This window comes from Chelonia mydas, chromosome 9 (assembly GCF_015237465.2).
Source record: "Chelonia mydas isolate rCheMyd1 chromosome 9, rCheMyd1.pri.v2, whole genome shotgun sequence".
Classification (NCBI taxonomy): Eukaryota; Metazoa; Chordata; order Testudines; family Cheloniidae; genus Chelonia; species Chelonia mydas.
The window spans coordinates 81,788,145-81,808,682 of NC_057855.1; the positions used below are offsets into that span (position 1 = coordinate 81,788,145).

The 20,538-nt window shown below is 42.0% G+C and overlaps 1 protein-coding gene across 10 annotated transcripts in view; it reads right to left on the reverse strand.

Annotated features, from left to right (window-relative positions):
- ATRX (ATRX chromatin remodeler) overlaps positions 1-20,538 on the reverse strand; it is a 140,195-nt gene that overhangs the window by 88,484 nt on the left and 31,173 nt on the right. For all 10 annotated transcript variants that reach the window (XM_027822584.3, XM_043522992.1, XM_037908734.2 and 7 more), the window contains 3 exons: positions 8,850-8,959; positions 6,042-6,109; positions 1,987-4,925 (listed from right to left, as the gene is read on the reverse strand). In XM_027822584.3, the coding sequence (XP_027678385.2) occupies positions 1,987-4,925; positions 6,042-6,109; positions 8,850-8,959 (3,117 nt within the window). The remainder of the gene's footprint in view (positions 1-1,986; positions 4,926-6,041; positions 6,110-8,849; positions 8,960-20,538) is intronic.

Below are 20,538 nucleotides of genomic sequence, written 5' to 3' on the forward strand. Positions count from 1 at the left end.
CCAGCAAAGAGCCTTACATTTTTAATTTAAGAATGGTTAAATTAATCCATTGATCCTAGATAGATTAGAAGCTCCTACACTAACACTGAGCATGTTATCATCTCTCCCTAAAGCAGAAAATTTAAAAAACAAAAACCCCTAGAAGACCGAATCTTCAGACCCATTATACCACTGCTTGTTAGGTAAATTAGCATGTTCCAGCTCCACTCTAACTGTACATGAAAATCAACTTTTTTACAAGATTTCTGCATAACTGTGTTAGATTTTGACCCTATTATAATCGGAATAGTAATATATAAACAAGATGTATCAGTAACAACTACTCTAAAAACAATAGCTCAATATATTGTTAACAAAACTGTGCTCTTTTATAGTGCCTTCTATCCAAAGATCTCAAAGTAATTTACAAACATTACTGAATAAAGTACCATTGGCAAGTACTCTCTCCATTTTACATACAGGGAAAATAAAACACAAAGGTTCAGTAATTCCCCTGAAGTCAAACAGTCTGTGGCAGAACTTGAAACAGAACTTGGGAGTTCCTGAGGTCTGTGCTTTACAGGAACATTGTCAACTTGAATTTTCTGAATTATCTAATTTAAATAAATAAATTTTCTGATTCAGTACTCTTTGAAATACATTTTCAATTTTTTTGTTTTTGTTACTTTTTTGAGAAGGAAGACCCAGAAGCAACAATGCCCTCTTGTCCCCATCCTTTCCCTTTCTGTGCATACTCCTGCCTACTCAGGGGCAGCTCTACCAATTTTGCTGCCCCAAGCAGCCGCTGCCGAATTGCCGCCACGCCCGGAAGAGCAGCGGGGCTCCGCCAAATTGCTGCAGCGGGACACGGACTGCCGCCCCATTCTCAATGCCGCCCCAAGCACCTGCTTGGAAAGCTGGTGCCTGGAGCCGGCCCTGTGCTTACTGAATCTTCTGTTTCAGCTTCAGTCTCACAAGCCATGGGAAAGGGTGTGCATCAACTATAATGCAGTGAAATCAAGTACAGAAAAAAAGTACTGTAGAATGTCAATGGAAACAGTCTGGAAAAAGTTTCTCTCTCAGAGTAATCTTAGTAGCAACCATAGATATAAATTGTTCAGCTGGAAATGAAACTTGATAGTGCTCTTTAACCTCAAGATCACCCTTCGTCCTTATTTTTAGGTTCTCCAAACCTAGAAGTTCCAGCTGTGCTGCTCTGAATTTTTTAAAGAATAAAGGACTAATCAGATGCTGATCAAAGGGGGTCCTCCTCTCAAGTCTGGGCAAGAAAAAGAATTAGCCCCCATGCTCTCAGAAGCACTTTTAAAATGCATAAAAATCTGCTCAAATAATAAATAGCAGCCTGATAGACTTTAGCAACAGATGTCATTTTAGTTAAATAAAATTACTAGAATCTATTTCATGGGACACACAGATAATCTGGCCCAATATAAAAAGTGCACATGCATAAATTATAGCTAATTCTCCAAAGGACACATTATACCACAAGGCTTGATACTCTTCTCCATTACATGACCCAAAGCTAGAAGATCTGATGTGAGCTCTCCTGTTCTCTACTACCTAAACCCAATTCATGTTCTGTATTCATTAGACAGACAAAAGCAACTAAGAATAGGCATAAGAAAGCCAACCCACAATGGTATTACAGACTATGGTTCCAGTTTCTCAAATATCTTCTTAGAAAACGTATTAAAATTAAATAAAAAGTCCAAGGTGATTTGTAAATTAAGTTAAATGGCTGTTTGCTGAGGTTAGCACAAGTCAAATGGTAACTGGTTGCAAGTGACATCACAAAACTTCTGAACACATCACATTAGAAAACAGGTTTTAGAAATATGGCTTAAATTTTGGAATGCACAGTCACATTTACAGATATTTTCACTTAAGCATTTGCACTACTAGATTATTAAATTTATATGACTACCCAACCCATACTATCGACCTCCCTGTATTAATATGCTAATCAAATTGTAGACCTTTGCACACCTGAAGACTGACAAAATCCTGTGTTGGAGGACAGTATTAAGCTTTCAGTCACGGGCTTAATCTTCTGCTCATCACTGCTTCCATCGCCTGCTGAATTCTGGTCCTCATTTTCTTCCTCATCTGATGAGGAGGAACAGGTGATGTCATCCTTCTGTTTAGACATTCTTTTTTCCACTTTTAAGTTACCCTTTTTATTCTCCTTAGCTGAACTCTTTTTACTCTTTTTTTTATTGTCTTCATAAGACTCCTCATCAGAAGAGGACAATGAATCATTCTGTTCTTTCTTGGAAGTTTTCTTTTTGTGGCTTACTTTTTTCTTTTCTTTAGCTTCTATTCGTTTTTTATTCTGTTTAACATCTTCAGAAGAACTCTCCTCTTTCTTTGGGGACTTCTCAGCATCTGAAGAGGAATCATTCTGCAACTTCTTCGATGTTCTCTCTCTCAAATTTCTCTCTCTCTTTTCCTCAACAGCCATTTCCTTTTTACTCTTATTTTCAGAGGAAATGTAGCTCTTTTTCTCTGGGGATGATTTATCTCCATCAGAAGAAGAACCATTCTGTTCTTTCTTATAATTTTTCTTTTTCAAGTTTTCTTTTTTGTTTTCTTTACCTTCTGTTTCTTTTTTATTCTTGGTTTTGTCTTCTGAAGAATCACAACTCTGCTCCTTCTCTGCAGACTTCTCAGTTCCGTCCAAAGAATCATTCTGTACCTTTCTCTTTTTCAAATTTCTGTTTTTCTTTTCTTTTGCTTCTGCTCTCTTTTTACCATCAGAAGAATGACAACTCTCCTCTTTCTCCAGGGATGATTTCTCAGTATCAGATGATCCGTCATGCTTCGCCTTCGAAGTTCGTTCTTGTAAATCTCTGCTTTTCTTTTCATTGACTGTTTGCCCCTTCCTAATTTTTTTATCTTCAGAAGAATGACTAATCTCCTCTTTCTCTGGGGATGACTTCTCAGCATCATCAGATGATTCAACCTGCTGTTTAGTCAAATTTATTTTTTTCTTACTAGTAGATCCTTTTTTATTCTGCTCATCTTCAGAAGAATCATAATTCTCTTCTTTTCTGGGGTATTTCTTTTTGGCTTTTTTTGCAGACTCTATTTTACTCAAACTCTTTATCTCTCTTTCTAACTCTGAGTCATAATTTGAAGAATCTGAAGGGTTCTGTCGTTTCTTTTTTGCAGAAGTGGAGCCTTTAGTTGATTTGCCTTTTTTGGCAACTAAATCTGAACCAGAAGTGGAGCTTTTTCTTTTGCGCTTTCCATTCTCATACTTCACTGGTTGTTTCGTTAGATCATTTAAAGCATTCTTCTGATTATTGGATGTCTCACTATTGCTGTCAATATCTGAGGAACTAGGACTCATCATGGCTACTTCTTTAAGGACTGCTGGCATCTCATCCGAATCCGAACTTTGGTCCAATATGTCTGCTTTTTTTGATTTAGAAAGCTTATTAGGTTTAGGATGATCAGTAGTACTGTCAGAAGAATTTCTTTTATCTTTTTTTCTCCTTGACTGGGTTGATGATTTTTGCTTGCGCTTCTCACAGTATGCGTCATTGCTGTCCTCTTCTGAATTAGATGTTAAAGGATTCATGTCTGTTTGACGCCTCAGAGGTGTAGTCTTCACACGTGGAGACCTCCTGAGATCAGATTCCTCTACCAAGAGGACAGTTTCATTTTCAGGTGAGTGTTCATTACCAATGTAATGATTTTCTTTTCCAGAATCACAGTTTTCTGCCTTGGGTGTTACATCAGCATTCTGATCTCCCTTTACTGGATTACTGTCTTGATCTTCAGCTTTAACTGGAGAATCAGAAAGGGAAACAGGAGTCAGTTTTACAAACAATTCTTTTCTTACTTTAGCTGATGCTTTTAACTTGGTACCTCCTTTAATGTCTTTTGAAGGTGTAGTACATTTTATATTTGCATTTACTGTCTCCAGCTCTGTTGCTGTACTTCCAGTGCCCTGTTCATCTGCTGCACTCTGAGTTTCCATAGCCGATTCTAGAGTCTCAAAGATATCTTCAGGGACTGATGAAGGAACAGACACAATATCCATGTCTAAAGCCTCAGTACTATTAGGTTCATACTGAGGCTCTTCATTTGTCTCAGACTTTTTATCTTCACTGCTAGTATTCTTGTTTTCTGTTTGTTGTGTTGCTGGAACATTTTGGTCCATGGGCTCATTGTTAGGCTGTTCTGACACAGCTTTTTTCACTGACTTTACAGCGTCCTCTTTCAACTCTACATGTTCCTTTCCTTCATCTCTTTTCACCTCATTTTTTTCTAGTTTAATATCAGTTTTTTTCTCTTTGGTATTCTTCTCTTTGATTTTAACATCCAAAGCTTGAATCTCTTGATTCAGACCTTCTTCTAATGCTAAATGAGCTTTTTTTATGTCACTCAACACAGATTTAAAAGCTTTCAGCTGACGTAGCTGTATGGTAGAGTTTATTTCTGAATTTTCTACTGCCGTTTTCAAAAAACTTACAAAACTAGCGTTCATATTAGTTGTGGTCTCAACCAGTTTTTTTGTCTTTTTAAGCATGTCTTTTGGCACCATTAGTGCTTTATAGGAATAGGTTAAAGAACCAGAATATGAGTCATCTAATTTCTTTTCTTCTCCATTACAATTTGAAATATTTCTCTTTGGAGAAAATTTGAGTGTGTGATCATATATTTTACTTTTTTCACTCTCAACTCTGATCTTCTTCTTGTTTTGTTGCAATAACTGTTCTAAATTTTCAAAAACACTGTCACATGCAGTGACCAAGTCCAACAAAGGTTCTGGGTGGCAAATGTAGCAATGCCATTGGTTATTTTCATCCATTATGGCTGACAGCTCCTTTCGACCCAGGTTGCGCAAAATGCACTTTTTGCAGAAGGCATTATGGCAAAAGTCGCAGCAAATTAAATTTCCACCTTCAGCACACCATCTGAAATGATGATTGGGAAATGTTAAAAATGCTACCCCAAAACAAATTACATTAATTGTTTAGACAAAGTTTAATTGATCATTTTTAAAGTTTGATTTAAAAAGTTAAAATATTTTAAAAGTTACTAATCAAAGGCAAAATTTTCATTTCAAAAGATGGCAAGCAGATATCTACTAATTTAGAACATTACTGAAACACAATAATTAACAAAAAAGACATTGAAAGGCAGTAGATTAAAATGTTGAACTAACAGTTCAGAAAACCAGAAATATTCAAGTACAGCTCCAAAAACCCTTGCCTAGCCTCCAGGAGAACTTGCCTGGCAGGAGAACCTAAAAAATTGCCACATGAAAGAAACTTAAGTCTTCCCTGTTCAGTACGAGAATTATAAGAGTATGGTCTTTTGTAATACAATGATGCAAACTGCACCTCCCTTTCTGACCCATATCACAGGTACAGGGCTACTGAGGCCCATTTTGCAGGGGTTCATGAGGTACTGGATGGGGGGAGGAAGGTGTCCTGAACTGTGTATACTCAGTGTATGTAGGAGAAAATTTTTCTTTTTGGAACATGTCTGGAGCACACAGTCTGACGAAGACCAGAAAGTGAACAGGATAGAATAAACCTATTCTTGGTTTACTGGACAGATGCAAAGTTCTGAGTGGACCATATCTGGATAGTAATATGAGACAATGTGGCCTCTGGTTGATGACATAAGAGTGAGTGAGGGTTTTAGCTTCTACCTCTTACATATATATTAGTGGGTTTGCAGTTTATAGACCAATATATCAAGTTTTCTCTGGGAAAGTGAGCTTCAGTGGCCCACCTGATAAATGCTATTTATGGGATAATGATCAGAAGACATATATAAAGCTGGTGTTGGAAACTTAACTAAGTATACATAAACTGATGTTTAGGTTTTAAGTCATGTGATATTCAACTTTTAACTAAAAGGGCTAATTACTTGATTTCTTTATATTTATGTTTTCCTAGTTTGTGCTAAAATTTAAAATTGAAATATCAACATAATATTATGGGTCTGTTAGCTGGACAGTGGGCATTTCATTATTGTTTTAATTGATGTGGGTAATATTATAGTGGTGTTTACATACTTACCTACACTGTTCATCCATTCCATCTGAATCACGGCTAATGTCATCACTCATATAATATTTGTAGCAAGTCTGCAAGGCAAATAGGTGGACAAGGAATTTTTTTTCAATTAAAGTGAGATGGAATTTAATAAATCTTTATGACTTAATCTAATGAATCCATTAAAGTCAGACTCTTAAAATGTTCTTAGAACTTCAGATCACTGTCTATAAATGAAAACTAGAAACCCCTTTAAGATGTTCTCTCTCTCTCTCATTTTCACCTGCTGTTTACAAAATTCTAACTAATCTTAACAACACTCCAAAGACACAGCAGCTCCTACACAATGACTTTTCTGAACTGAATGGTACAAGCCTTATTTGAAAATTAAATATGTTTGCCTTCTTTTGAAGACCACAGGTTTTTTTATTCTAAAACTTCCAAGTTGACTATTATTTTTTATATTCCGTATTGGTCTACACTTATCTCTGCATAGCTACATTGGTCAGGGCGTGGAAGGAAACAAAAAACAAAAAAAACCCACCCTGACCACGACAGCTAAACCAACAAAACCCCCAGCGTAGCTGCAACTATCATTTCAACCTCATGTTGTTGTTGATGTTAGCAACGCAACAATTCGTACAGGAACAGAGTTTATGAAATTAAGTTTAAAACTTTTTAAATAAGATTTGTGCACTACCAAAAGCTGCTAAACATTAAGCCCACTTGATTAATAGTAATGGCTGCGGTTCCTGAATTGGTTAGGTCAAATTCTGAAGTCCTTATTCAGTCTTTTTTTAAGTAGAGCTCCAGTGACTTATCAGTTTTCCTTGAACAAGAGCTGACAAAAGACTGTAGACCAAATGCTGCCCTCACTTGTACCCACTGTCATCACAATCCTGAAAAACAGCTTCAGGATCTATCCACATGTGGTGTGTGTAAAGTAATGATGCACCCTCGCCTGGAATACAGAGTTCAGTACCTGGTCATCCTATGACAAAAAAAGTTATAGCAAAAACATGATTCAGAGACAGACAACAAGAGTAGTTAAGAGACGGAGGAAAACACCCCCATAATGAGATATTGAAAAGTCTGGATCTGTTTACCTTAGTTAAGAGACAAATAAGAAAGGAAATGACACAGGGATAGAAAATAACGAAAGGTACAGAGAATTCCTGATTTGTTCTCCCTTCTTATAATATTAAAAAAACAAGGCAGCATTCAATGAATTTAAAAGAAAGGAAATATAAAACTGATAAAAGTAAATATCACCTTACAATTAATCAGTAGAACTCACTGACACAAGGCATAATTGAGGTTAAGAGTTTAGCGAGATTAAAAAAATAGATTGGACACATATATAAAACTAGTTTCAGAGTAACAGCCGTGTTAGTCTGTATCCGCAAAAAGATGGAAGTGAGCTGTAGCTCACGAAAGCTTAAGCTCAAATAAATATATATAACTTGACTATTCAGAGTTACAGTGGGACTGGAAGCAATGTTCCTTGTGGACTGGTTATTCTGTACCTACTTTTGTCAGAGATTTTGTAATTTCCTGAGAAGCAGCTGGTATTGGCCCATTCTCTGAGTCAGGATACTGGTCAAGATGGACCTCAATTCAGATCCAGTGTGTCAATCCTTAAGGATATAGTACTAGACCAACTGAAAAACCTGAAGGCCAAATACAGCCCACATCACAGACCCTACATGTCACTCCACCCATAGGCGCCGACTTCCCTCTTCCCAGTGGGTGCTCAACCCCTCCCCTGGCCCCGCCCCTGCCCCGCCCTCACCCTGTCCCCATTCCCCAAAGTCCCCACCCCCTACCCGCCCCCTCCCCTCAAGTCCCTGCCCCTTCCCTGCCTCCTCCCTGAGCACACCATGTCCCCGCTCCTCCCCCTCCCTCCCGGAAAGTCTTAAGCACCGCCAAAAGCTGTTAGGTGGCGGGAGGGTGGGGGTGTGTCCGGGAAGCGCTGGGAGGGAGGGGGAGGAGCGGGGATGCAGCGCGCTGGGGGCGGAGGAAGGGGTGGAGGAAGCTTGGCTACTAGTGGATGCAGAGCGCCCACTAATTTTTCCCTGTGGATGGCTCCAGCCCTGGAGCACCCACACAGTTGGCACCTATGACTCCACGAGCTTAAAGAATTGACACAACAGGGCATGGGTGAATTCCCCCACTGCAGGCACAGCATTGGGCCAACATAGGCCACCCTACACTGCCTCCTTCAAAGACTTTAATGTAGGGGCATGATGGAATGGACATGGGTTGGAGGTGATCTACCCATAGTGGTCAGTGCTACAGAATTCTGGACTGTGGTGCTGCCCATACACAACCAGTGGGAAAGTTGCCATAAGTTAGAGCGGACCCTGTCATTGATCTAATTTATATCAGGGGCTGTTTGAACTCCAGGTAGCTGCCTAGTTCCAAGTAGTGCAAAGGAGTCCTTAAAGTCACCTCTTCTTCCTTACCTTGGTGCTGAGCCTTTTGTGCTATGCCTCTTGGGCGAGGCAGACTGATTTCGAACCCCATTATAGCATATAAAACCATAAACACTAAAATGAGAGTAGTTTCGTGATATATTCCAAAATTATTAACACTTTAAAACTAATTCCAAAGAAACCACAATAAATTAAACATTTGTGGTGTATAAGCTTTATCAAAGTAACTTCACATTTTAATACTTGCTTTTCCCTTTTCTGCTACCAGTTTCCTTGTTTATGTACATTGCAAAGTTTAACAGGCTAACAAGAGAAAACAATGCACAGAGAACACGTAGTGATAGATCACTTTTTTTAAGAAATGAAAAGGCACGTGGAGGCACAGTTTATTACATACCTTACAGATAAGAACTTTCAGTGTAGGATGTCTATAGATTGAATCCTTTTGAAAATGGTTCACTTGTTGCCCACAGGCTGTACAGCTTACAATTCCATGCAGTCCTTCCTCTATAGGAGATTATAAATGACATATTAGTTTTTAAAAGAAATCTATGAACAACTACTGTGTTTCCTTATTACAACATTTTGGTTTGTCAAATTATTTGTTTACTTCAAAACCCACTCTAATGCTTTACCACCCAGCTGTAGAGGAAGCTTTCTATAACCACTCACCTTTTTTTTAAAAGGCTAATGAAGAGGTTTTGGGCCATTATCTGCTTTCCGGATAAAATGTATCCAGGGGAAAAAAAATTCTTCCTTGGTGAGGTTATATACTTGGATTAAATTGTTATTTTATGAGGACATACTTGAACTGTCAGTAAAAATACATTTAATCATGGCCCTACATTGTACAGTAAAATCCCTCAACTTTCAGTTATTCTTCTTCATAAAATACCACGGCAGTTTATAAATAAATATTTTAATATTTCCTTCAGATTTTTAAATTTATTTCTGAATGAGAAATAAGGAAAACAAGTCTATGAAAAGTTAAAAATATAAATAAAATCTCTCTGATTTTGTGTGAAACGTTATATAAGATCAAAAATAGATTAAGGCAATATTTTGTAGCAATTGTACAGGACACCGACAGACCATTCTGCTCAACACACTGTCCTGGAAGTTCACATTCATTTTGTCATCTATAAATGTTTTCTGTATCTGAAATGACAGTTTGACAAAATACACGTTGACCATCCTATTGGTAGCTACTACTCCAGTTTTCCAGTTGGTTTAGTCCTGTTTGCTGTGGTGGGGCTTCCACCTGTAGTGCGGTATTTTAGTACAAACTGTTCCATTTAACAACTTTTATTCTTACTTATAAGCAGTGATGCTGCCAAGAAAAGAAGGGAAGCCAGCTGAGAAACCCCACAGCCACTGTTTTAAGTTGGAATCAAGCAGTAAAGCAGGAGAAGGCTGCAGGATGACTTATGTCAACTGCAACCTGTCTGCCTGTATCAATTCAGGAGGCTGTGAATCCAAGAGATGAGACTTCGTTTAAAGGCTTTAAAACACATACACAGAATCAGGCACAAATACCAAAAAGAGTTCAGGAACCTACTGAACTTTTCAAAAACAAAATACAGACTATTGGCAAAGATTCAGAGATTTTGAAAATGGAGACAGAGCCTTAAATGGACTCAGAGTCTGTTAGGCTTAAGTAAAGAGGAAGAAAGCTTTACAAAGAAAGGTGAAAACAATAGATCTCATTCAGAGTCAGACACTTTCATCTGCTGGGTACATCAGTGTGTGTTAACAGACTTGAGAATATTTTGGGATTCTTAGAACGAAGTACTTGATATGAAATGGAAAGGGCATTTCAAATCCTTGAACCAACTTCAGGCTTAAGATGGGTTTTGTAAAATAGGTACAGCAAGTCAGCTTTCCAGCCAGCCCCTGTTGTATACTCTTGGCTTTTCCTTCCTTTGGCTAACAAGAAACACATTTTTGTCATTTAAGGAAAATAAATTATCTTGTTCATGGAAATCTCTATGCTAGTACTTGAGTCTCGAACACCTCACAACAGGATACACAAGTTTGACCTGCTCAACCCCATTTTTTCCAAGTACTAGTCTAGAAGCAAAGATTTATGGTGTTTTATCTTACAGAACTGCAGGTTATATTTCGATCAGAATCAGTATATTATCCTTAATTTTGACAAAATGTAAGATCTCAACTGGTAATTCAGCTTACCAGGAAGAGGACAAGAAACATTTGCCTGGTATTTTCACTTTACAATCCTGTTCAGCACCACATCTATAAAAAGAATACATGAAGACCTGACCAATCCCAGGCCAGTTGCACCATTTCTGTAATTCCTCAAACATTCTGAAGATTTTATCCCTCCCATAGTGTCTAAACTAGTTCTTATAAAGGTCAGAACCAAAGAATAGGGAAAAAGCTGTAGTTTTATATTATATAATATTATGGTACTGGCTTGAATTCAAATTTCTGGCAGTAAAATTCCAAGGAACTCCATGCCCACTCAAGCCTCATCCTTTAGGATCTTAAGCTTGGTTCACTAGATTGATATGAATACAAACTGTGGAAAGCAGCTCTTGACGGAGTGTGCCACTTTGAAAATGGTAATTAAAATCCTGAATTTCATCTAGAAGTTTCCTGGCTGCCAAAGCCGAGTAGGAAGTATATGTTTAATATTCTCTTGCTCAGAAGGTAAATAGCCACCACTTGTACTAAGGTGTGCGCCAGATACAGCCTATTTCAATACTGTAGACTAGTAGTATGGATGACCATGACAAGATCTGAATCAAAGAATATTGCCATTAGTATATCTGGTCAGTCATTTTATACTACATATGCTATTATAAGTGTTCTATTTTCATGAATATCAGTGTGTTCAAAACTCTGTCTATCCTGACAGAAATTTCACCAGATTTGCATGGTAAATAAATACCTGGTTATATCAATATTCTGAATGTTATGCTAGTTTTTATTCAAGCTATACTGCAAGGTTACAGTATTTTTTTTAAATAAAGTTACAAGGTCTGTTCTTGCTCAAATGGTTTACATTACCATTACGAAAAATATTTCAAGATAGAAATTAAGGCCATGTCTATCAGTACATCTGCAGGCAGCAAGAGTCTCTGAAACATTCAGTTTAACCAAAACTTGTATTTTAGGGGAAAGGAGGAATAGTTAAGGAAGACAGGAGCTAGATGGTTATGGGGCAATCACTAATGAAATACAGAGCCTTCGACAACTAGGTCACAAGACCAAATGTGGCCCAAGATGATAGTTGTCAAGTCATTATCAGCCAATGAGTGCTTGGTATTTAATGTAAGATGAGTTGCTAGTCTCTGTCCATTACACGGTGGACAGGAAACAACACACAAAACATTACCAAAACTGTCAAATTTAGAAGACAGCCAAAGATACATTGGACACTATCTGGAGGTTAAGAGGCTAGTGCAGACAGAGTCCCTCCAAAATATGGTGGAAGCATACTACCATGTCAGCGTGGGGAAAATCTGCACTGCTTCAGCCTATGCTATGCTTGTTTCATGGATAGAATGAGGGTTTTCACTTCCAGGGGTACCAACTTGGCAGTTTTCACAAGTACTATATTCATTTAAATATGTTAGAAAAATACACAATTAAGTTTCCACCAAGTAATGAATGCTACTCACTATGTAAAATTTTACATAACACCGCACTGTTTTTATAGTGTTTTGCAATCAACACAAAGCAATCACTGGCCCATCAGCTGGACATGAAACAGTAGAAAGCACCAGCAAAGAACACAAAGGCTCTCTCTATACACAAAGTTGCACCATTTTAACTAGAGATATGACACTGCACCAATTTATCATCATCTCCCTTACAGACATTAATATCATCACACCTTCAGTTAAACCCATGCATCATCTTAGTTCATACAAGCCTAATGATTCTGAGATAAAATAAATATCTTTTGGAATCAAAACCATGAAGGAATTCCAATGTGAAACCATATAGAATTTCCAGGAAGACACATGAAGAACTGTCGAGTTGCTGCAAAACTATCCTCTCCACATCCCACTCACCCCTTGCATGTATTAGACCTTTAGATATTTCTGTAGGAACAACTATCACCAAACTCAGCCGTTTGGCGGCATCTATTTAAATATATCATATAAAGATGACATGAAACATTGCAAAACAGAAGGTTACTACCCCAAAAACTGAGTTGTCCAAACGTGTTACCGCTGCAGAACCACAGTGCAGGAATTGTATATCACACTCAGGAGCCAAGAAACCTTTAACTGCATAACTATTATGGGGTCCTTGGATCTGAGCATTCTAGAAAATGGTACTATAAAAGGTCACATAACCCTTCTACCCACTCCCTGACCCTCACTCTTCTTGAGTATTTATAGACTCTGAAAAAGGAAGGGCTGATATATGAATCTTCAGAAGCAATATATTAGGAAAATTCCATTTAACAGAAGGTAACCTTCTGAAGGGAGTGCTTATTTTACTCCTGGGGGAATTCTGCACCACTGCGCACATGCAGAATTCATGTCCTGCGCAGAATATTTTTTCTCCACAGAAAATACATTCTGCCGGAGAAGTCCTGCACTTTCACCGACCAGGAGCTGCTGTGGCGCCGAGGGAGCAGCCTCAGCTGCACATACGGAAAAGAAGAGACTGCGTTCCTCATAGCACCCTGCCTGTGGGGCCAGGTCAGGAGGCATAGGATATAGGTGGATGGACAGCATGGGGCACAGGGGGCTGCTGGGGGGAGGGAGGGGTGTCACAGACTGCAGTTCAGAAGGGTTGATGGGGAGAAGACTGGGGGGGGGAACTGAATGGGAGTGAGGGTGCAGGGACACGAGGACGGGGGAGGGGATGGATGAGTGAGGGTGCAGAGACACATGGAGATAGGGGGAGAAAGTGGCTGAGTGGGAATGCAGGGCCACATGGGAACAGGAGGGTAGAGGGACGCATTGGGCAGTGGCAGATGTGCCTGACTGAATTAGAGGCTAGGGGTCAGCCAGAGTCTGCAGGGGGAAGACTTCCTAACAATCCCTTCACCCCACAAAAAAACTCAACTGTTCCATACTACTCCTACCTATATCCAACAACCCTCAAGGTTCAATCCCAAGCTCCTTCCCTCTTCCTCAGCTCCTCCATTACCCCTGACTCCCCCAAGCCTTTAAACTGCTTCTGAAGCGTGTAGGGAAATATGTTTCTGTATTATAGTTTAAATGAATTATTCAAAGTTTTGTATTAATATGCCTAGTAAGGAATTTATTTGTCAAAAAAAATTTCCCTCAATCTTATTTGTTGTCTGTAACAGTTACAGACATACTTGCTGGCAGGTATTGTGAAATAAATTACCAAAGTAACTGAAACTGGCATGACTGTATTGTGATATTTTGACAAATAAAATAGCTAGAATTTTGCAGAATTTTAAAATGTGTGCAGAATTTTTCATTTTTTGACACAGAATTCACCCAGGAGTATTATTTAAACAAGGACAGAAGCAATCCCCTACTAAACCAATCTTTTGATCTTGCTCCAGACTCAAGAGAATAATGCTTTGTGAACTGAACACCAAAGAGCAGATTTTTTTCCAGTGGAAGCTGCAGATGCTCCGTAACTCTGAAAGGTCACTTCTATTTAAGTAGCTAAGCAAGAATTTAGGAGCCTAACTTTAGGCACTTAGGTTTCAAAATTTTGACCTAAGCCCAGGACAAAACTGAATAACGTGGCCTGCATTCTTATTAAATTGATGTAAGCCTCCCTTTGAAATTTCTGGGCAAAAGTTCAACATTTTTTCTTCAAAAACTGCCCCCCTGGTAACCACAACATCAGAAAGTGATGTTAGTAAGGAAGAGGGGGTTATGGCTAATCCCCGTTACACTGTATTCCACAAGGATGGTGGAACTGCCTGAAGTAATAACATGTAATAGTTATTTAATACCAGTATATAATGCTGCCTGTATTTTTTCCTAAGACTTATAACTTGCTAGGAAATGGAAGAATTTTTTCTTGGATCAAATTAACAGGCAATCAGTTAACTAAACACCATTATAAATAGCAATCTAGATGCTCCACAAATGTTTGTTACAGGACACAAAGTTGCGTCATTTACCCATGGCAAATTAAAACAGGACTACAAACTCTAGTCCAGATATATTCCCTGTATTTTATGGTATAGGTGTGAGGGCAAAAGACTCTCCAAAAAGCTCAGAGGTCAGAAAAAGTAGAATCACCTCACCATTGGTACATGGCAGGCAGAAGCTGCTCTGTATCAGTGCTATCTTTATTATTTTACCACTCCCCTAATCTTTATGTAATTTGCAAACATTCTCTGTAATTCTGTTTTCTTTCAGGTCACTGATAAACCTTAAATAGCATAGGGCTAAGAACCAGTCCCTATGGGACCCCCGGTACAAAAAACACCTGCCTGATGACAGATTCCCCCATTTACAATTACATTTTGAGACCTATCAGACAGTTTTAAATCATTTAACATGTGCCATGTTGATTTTATATCATTTTAGGGTTTTTTTTAATCAAAATGTTGTACGGCTCCAAGTCAAATGCCTCTCACAGAAGTCTAGTACATCAATACTATTACCTTTATGAACCAGCCTTCTAGTCTCACCAAAAAAAAAAAAAAAAAACTGGTAAGATTTATTTGCAATATGAGGAAGTTACATAAATGTAACTGGAGGTTCTTCAAGATGTGCGGTCCCTCTGTATTCCACTGAGGGTTTATATAAATGCGCCATGCATCCAGAACCAGAGATTTTGAAAGTAGTAGCGTCCGTTGGTCCATGCATGTGCTCTTGCTCCACCTCATAGTTTCGTCTGAGGCGATAAAGGAAGAGGCGGACCAACCATGCCCTCAGTTCCTTCTCCACTGCAAACCAAGAAATCCACAGCAGAGGAGAAGGAGGGCAGGACTGGAATATAGATAGGGACCACACATCTCGAAGAACCTCCAGTTACATGTAAATAACCTCCTCCTCTTCTAGCAATGGTCCCTAATGTATTCCACTGAGAGTGATTAACAAGTAGTACCTAGCTAAGAGGAGGGTGTGAAGAAGATGATGGAACCGTGGAACGGAGAACAGCTGCACAGAATGAGGCATCCGTCGCAGAGTCTCACATCAAAGCGTAATGGAAAGAGAATGTATGTACTGAAACCCATATGGCCTCCCTACATATGTCCGTAAGCAGTACGTCATGAAGCACAGCTGTGGTCAATGCTTGCGCTCTCATGGAGTGGGCTTGTACCCCAAGGAGTGGAGACAGTTCAGATAACTGATAATAGGGCATAATGCAGCCTGAAACCCACTTAGAAGCCCTCTGAGCGGAGATCACTTGCCCTTTAATTCTTCCCCCTCTAGCGATAAAAAGTCTAGTCCTCTACAGATACAGTCAGGGCCCGGCAGATCTTGTCCTCTGCAGACAGACAGTCAGGGCCCAGCAGACGTCGAGGGAGCGAAGGCAGTATTATTCTGGAAAGAAAGAGGTTAAGTGTACGAACTGGTTAAGATGAAAGCAGGATACAACCTTTGGCAGAAACTTAGGGTGCAAGCTCAGGGAAATTTTGTACTTATGAATATGGTGTGGCGGGGGGGGAGGTCTGCCATCGTGTTCCCTAGCTCATCAACCCTTCTCATGGCAGTAATATGTACCAGGAAGGCACCCTTCATGGAGAGGCGAGACAGGGAGCAGGTTCAAACAGTTCAACACCATCAGAACAAGATTGAGGTGCGACTGGGGAGCGATGCGTCGAACAGGAGGATAAGTCCATAGGAGGCCCTTCCAAAACCTGGTAATCAGGAGGGATGAGTAAAGGGAGTGCCCTTCCAGAGAGAGGTGGAGGGCACTGACAGCGGCTATGTGCACCTTGATGGAGTTGAGAGCGAGGCCTGACATCTTCAGGAAGAGGAGAGAGTCCAAAAGAAGGATGTCCACATGTTCAGAAGCAATACCCCTCTGTTGGGCCCATGAGGTGAAATGCTTCCACGTGGCCTATAGGACCACCTTCTGGGCTTCTGTCTGCTACTTGAGAGGATTTCTTGTACTGCTGATAAACATTCCCGCACTAGCGAAGATGCCCATCCAAAAACCAAGCTCTGAGGTGAAGTCTGTAGATTGGGATGACGGATCCTCGGGCTGTGTTGAATGACGAGTTCCAAGAAAGTTGGCAGCGGAAGCGGGGAACACGCTGATGTGGAGAAGAAGGGGAAATCAGAACTGGCAAGGCCAGAACAGGCTGATCAGAATGGCAGTCATTCTCTCCCATCTGATCTTGTGTAGGACACTCCACAGGAGCAGTAGGGGAGAAAAGGTGTAAATAGATCTGGTCTAACCAGAGGAGGGAAAGGGCATCACCTCGGGAAAGGGAGCAGAGTCCCCCCACCCAGAGCAGTACTGGGTGCATTTGCTATTGATGTGGCAGGCAAAGAGGTCCAGATAGGAGCCCTCCAGCGGTCGAAAACATTGACGACCACAGAGTCATGGAGCTCCCATTCGTGGTCAGTCATGAATTTCCTGGTGAGAAGTCCGCAATTACATTTTGAGTCCTGGGAAGGTATGCTTCCGACTAGGGATGTAAATATGGTTTAAAAATAGTAAGTGTTAGAACTATTAAAATTCTATTGGTTAAACAGTTAACCATTAAGGATTTCACATACACGGGGAACTAGGGGTGCGGCAGGTGCTGCAGCACCCCCACATCTTACGCGGAACCTGGCTGCCGGCCCTGCGCTCGCAATGGAGTCTTGGATGCGGGGCGGCAGCAGAGCCCCTGGACTCTGGGCCGGCAGCTGGGATGCCGGGCAGCAGCCAGGATACCGGGTGGCAGCAGAGTTTAATCGTTAACCTAAACCGATAAGACTGATGCTTATTGGTTAACTGCTTAAACTTTTACATCCCTACTGCCGACAACAGGATCTTGTGGGCAATGCACCAATCCTAAAGACAAACTGCCTCCACACAAAGTGTAGGTCCCATGTAGCAAATGGTGGTGGTGTTTTCTGACATGATAAGAACATAACAGGAGTGGATGGACGGGAGAAATGCACGACATGCTTTCAGCACTGCCCGAAGTTCCAGGATGATGATGTGCATCCAGGATTCCAGAGCAGTCCAACTCCCTTGAGTCATGTGCTTACCCATGTGGGCACCCTATTTGACGAGCAACACAGCTGTGATGATTGTCGTGCTTGGGGAGAATGGAAGGAATGGTATCCTGGTGTAGACCTGTCCTGGGTCCGTCCACCACTTGAGGGAGGAGAGAACTTCGTGGGAAACGGTCAGTAGGAAGTCTATGGCGTGGCATGTGGGAGAAAAGGGCCTCTGGAGCCACAACTGTAGGCAGCAAAAGTGGAGATAAGTGAAGGTGGTACCATATGTGCAAGCCGCCATGTGGCCAAGAAGAGAGAGATAAGTCTTGGCCTGAACAGAAGGACTCAAAATCACCTTGAAAACTCAGCTCTTGTAGGGTCTGGAACCTATCCTCCAGTAGATAGGCGCATGTCAAGATTGCATGGATGTGGGCCCCAATGAATTCCAGGGACCGTATAGGATCCAAAGTCAATTTTTCAATGTTTATACTCACCCCCAAAGAGGAGTGGAGTGTGAGCAGCATGGAGGTCAAGGTGCAACCCTCCCCTTTTCCTTGTGCTGCTAGCAGCCAATCATCAAGATATGGGAATATAAGGATCCCTTGGCACCAGAGGTGGGCTGCCAGTACCAAGAAAACTTTGGTGAAGACCCAAGGAGCAGTGGTGATTTGGAACGGTAAAATCCTGTATCAGAAGTGACAGAGGTCTGCCGTGAATCTCAGAAAATGTCTGTGGGTAGGATGGATATCCACGTAGAAGTAAGTGTCCTACAGACAAGGGCCATAAACAACATGCCTCTTTCTAACAAAGTAATGGTGGCTGCTATGGTGACCATATGAAACTTTGGCTTGCATATGAAGCGGTTGAGATGACAGAGGTCTAAGATCAGTCTTCTTCTTCAGCATGGGCGGCGGGTGGAGCCCCCCTTCAGGAAGGCCAGCCCCCTGCTCTGCCACTTCCACCCGCGCTCCCCCAGCCCGCAGCTGGAGACATAAGTGCGACCTCCCCACCGCCCAGAGAAGCCCTGAGCATCGTCCCTCTGCTCCCCAGCCAGAGGAGCCCTGGGCTGACTGAAGCTCCGAGCACCCTGCCCTTGGCCGGAGGAGCCCCAGGCTGGCTGAAGGCCAGAGCGCGTCCTCACCCCCCCACATCCCCGGCCGGAGGAGCCCTGGGCTGGCCAAAGCCCTGAGCGCCCCCCACATTCTTGGCCAGAGGAGCCCCGGGTGGGCAAAGCCACGAACATCCACCCCCTCTTGGCTGGAGCAGCCCTGGGCTGGCTGAAGCCCCGAGCCCCCATCCCACTTGCCCGGAGCGCCCCCACCCCCACCCAAAGAAGCCCCAGGGCAGCTATAGCTGCACCTTCCCTCTCCAGACCGCAAGCCACCCCAGGGAAAAGCGTCTCTCCCAACGCTTTTGATATGCCCAATGCAGGTTCCGGGGCGGCTCAGATGATATTTCAAATTCAGCTTTGTGGGTTCCTCAGTAATCTCTCTGGAGTCCAGGGATATTACCAATGAACCTGGGAAGCTGAATAGCACATACCGCCTCCTCAGCCGCCCCAGAACCTGCATGGGGCCTAATGAAGCAAAAACTTCGGCTCCAAACATCGCAACCAGGGTCTGGTGGCTGTGACAGGAGAGACAGAGCCTCCCCAGGCCTATTATACCCACCGCCTATGTTCTTGGGGACTAGGAAATAAGTAGAATAAAACCCTGCGTCCAGACTGGTCACAGGAACATGTTCTATCGCTCCCCTCTGCAGTAGGGAGACCACTTCTAGAGCAAGGATACTGTCGTGAGAGCGGTCCCTGAGGCAAGGCCAGATGACGTGGATGAGGTAACGTCATGAACCTGATCATATAGCCATGTCAAATGACATCTAGGACCCATTTGTCCGTTGTTATTGCACTCCAAACTGGAAACAAGCGTCATAGATGCTCCCTGAAGAGGGGACTCAGAAGTATAGCATGAGGTAGTGTGGTTGCCGGCTCTCTAGGTGCCCTCAGAAGTATTGCTTCTGCAAAGACTGAGTACGAGATGCTGTAGGTTGTGATGAAGAACCCAGAGGGTGGGGCCATTGGGTCTTGCCATTTGCAAGGCAGCTCACAGGACTGCTGGTGGAAGAAATGGGGAGCTCTAGAATGTTGACTGGTTGCGGGTGGTAAAACTTGGTAAAACTTGGGTGCTACTATGTAGATACCCAGAGACAGCAGAGTGGCGCTGGAGTCTTTAAGGGAGTGGAGGGACTCATCAGTCTTCTGTCTAAAAAGAGATGAGATTCATTGAAAGGGAGGTCCTCTATAGCAGTGGTGCCCAAACTTTTCCTGTCTCACCCCCCTTACCAGTAATGGAATAGGTCTAAGCCCCACCAACACCACCATTACTGCATAATTGGCTCACCAGATGAGACTAGGCTGAAGGCAGAGCTGGAGGCAGAACTGGGGATGGGGGAGGAGCTGGCCTGGGGCCAGACCTGTGACTAGGGCTGGAGCTGCAACTGGGTGGTGCTCCCTCCCTACCTAGCATGGGGGCTGATCCAGGCTTCATCGTGCGCCCCCTCAAACATTCCTCCATATCCCCCCAGGGGGGCATGCCCCACAGTTTGGGGACCACTGCTCTATGTTGTTCTGGACTTCCCTTGGGAAGCCTGACAAAGGCAGCCATGACTCCCTCCACATAGCAATTCCATAGCCATCATCCATGAAGAAGTGTCTGCTACGTTCAGGAGTCTCGTTCTCACAACTAGTTTCCCCTCCTGTAGCATAGCCTGGAAGCGAGCTCAGTCCTGCTGGGGAAGTTTGTCTGCAAAGTCTCCCAGCTTCCTGTAGGTAAGGAAACTGTATTTAGCTAACAGAGCAAAGTAACTGGAGATATGAAATTGGAGGCTGGCAGAGGAGAATACCTTGCGACCCAGGTCCAGTTGCTTGCCCTCTTTGTCTGCTGTGTGGAGTATGCATGTTGTTGCTGCTGGGCCCACTCCATCGCTGCCTGTATGACGAGG